This window comes from Merops nubicus, unplaced genomic scaffold (genome assembly GCF_000691845.1).
Source record: "Merops nubicus isolate BGI_N331 unplaced genomic scaffold, ASM69184v1 scaffold9822, whole genome shotgun sequence".
Classification (NCBI taxonomy): Eukaryota; Metazoa; Chordata; class Aves; order Coraciiformes; family Meropidae; genus Merops; species Merops nubicus.
The window spans coordinates 11300-12304 of NW_008592838.1; the positions used below are offsets into that span (position 1 = coordinate 11300).

Below are 1005 nucleotides of genomic sequence, written 5' to 3' on the forward strand. Positions count from 1 at the left end.
AAAACCAACCACGTTGCTGTCCCCCAGAGCCTGCTGCTTGAGGCAAGGGCATATCTTGCCTGAGATCCCCCCTTTTGCTGCTCCCTGCTCCTCAGGTGGAGGAGGGAGCAGGTCCAGCCACACACAGTGGGAGAAACAACCCCCACAAACCAACAAAAACCCCACGCCAGGCTAAAAAATGGACTGCACTTTCTTCCAGCAGCACCTCCAGGGCTTTGGTGGCGAGCTGCAGGCAGGGTCCCATGTCACAGCCGAGTGCCACCCCTGCAGCTCTCTGTCCTGGGGTGTCCCTCTCCAGGGAACTCCAGCCCCTGTGCCCTGCCAAATGCTCCACGGGTCTTTTCTCCTCTGCTTGCCGTCGCTTTTCCAAGAAGGGAAAGACTTTGCAATAGAACAACAGAAGACTCCAGCACCTGAGAGCCGGGGAGGGAGGGAGGTTGGAGGCGCAGGGGGAGGAGGGCTCAGCACTGCTCTGCTTCCACAAACCCCTCCTTCTCCTGGCTGCCCGGCTCCACCTCCGAGTACGCCGCCTGGTCGCTGTGGTTGCGGAACTTCATGGCAGGCCAGCGGTGTGGCCGTCGCTGGGGACAGAAAGAAAACCCCATCAGCAGCTGTGGCAGAGCCCTTCACACCAGCCCTGCGAGGGGAAGGAGAAACTCAGCCCTGGAACGCCAACAGAGCTGCCTTTGGGAAAGTCTGACTTCTAAATAGATATAGATTTTAATCGATGGCTTCACGCGTAGAAGGGTTTGTTACAACGCGTGGATCTCCCCGAGCTCACCCCCTGATAAGGGTCAGATAGGGGGGAAAGGGAAGCTGGAAGTGAAATCTCACATCAGCCTCAGAACAAGGGTGGCCTGTGCCTGGGGTCACAGCCGAGGATGGCCACAGGGCTTCCTGAGTCACCACGGGGCTTCCTGAGCCACCACGGGGCATCCTGAGCCACCATGGGCTTCCTGGGACACCACAGGGCTCCCTGGGACACCCCGGGCACCCCGTGCCCAC

At 59.9% G+C, this 1005-nt stretch overlaps 1 protein-coding gene across 1 annotated transcript in view; it reads right to left on the minus strand.

Moving 5' to 3' along the window:
* Positions 1-461: 461 nt before the first annotated feature.
* Positions 462-1005, minus strand: part of LOC103768131 (plexin domain-containing protein 1-like) — a gene marked incomplete at its 5' end in the record, with an annotated part of 8287 nt that continues 7743 nt past the window's right edge. The window contains one exon of the mRNA XM_008935266.1: positions 462-581. Within this exon, the coding sequence (XP_008933514.1) occupies positions 462-581 (120 nt within the window). The remainder of the gene's footprint in view (positions 582-1005) is intronic.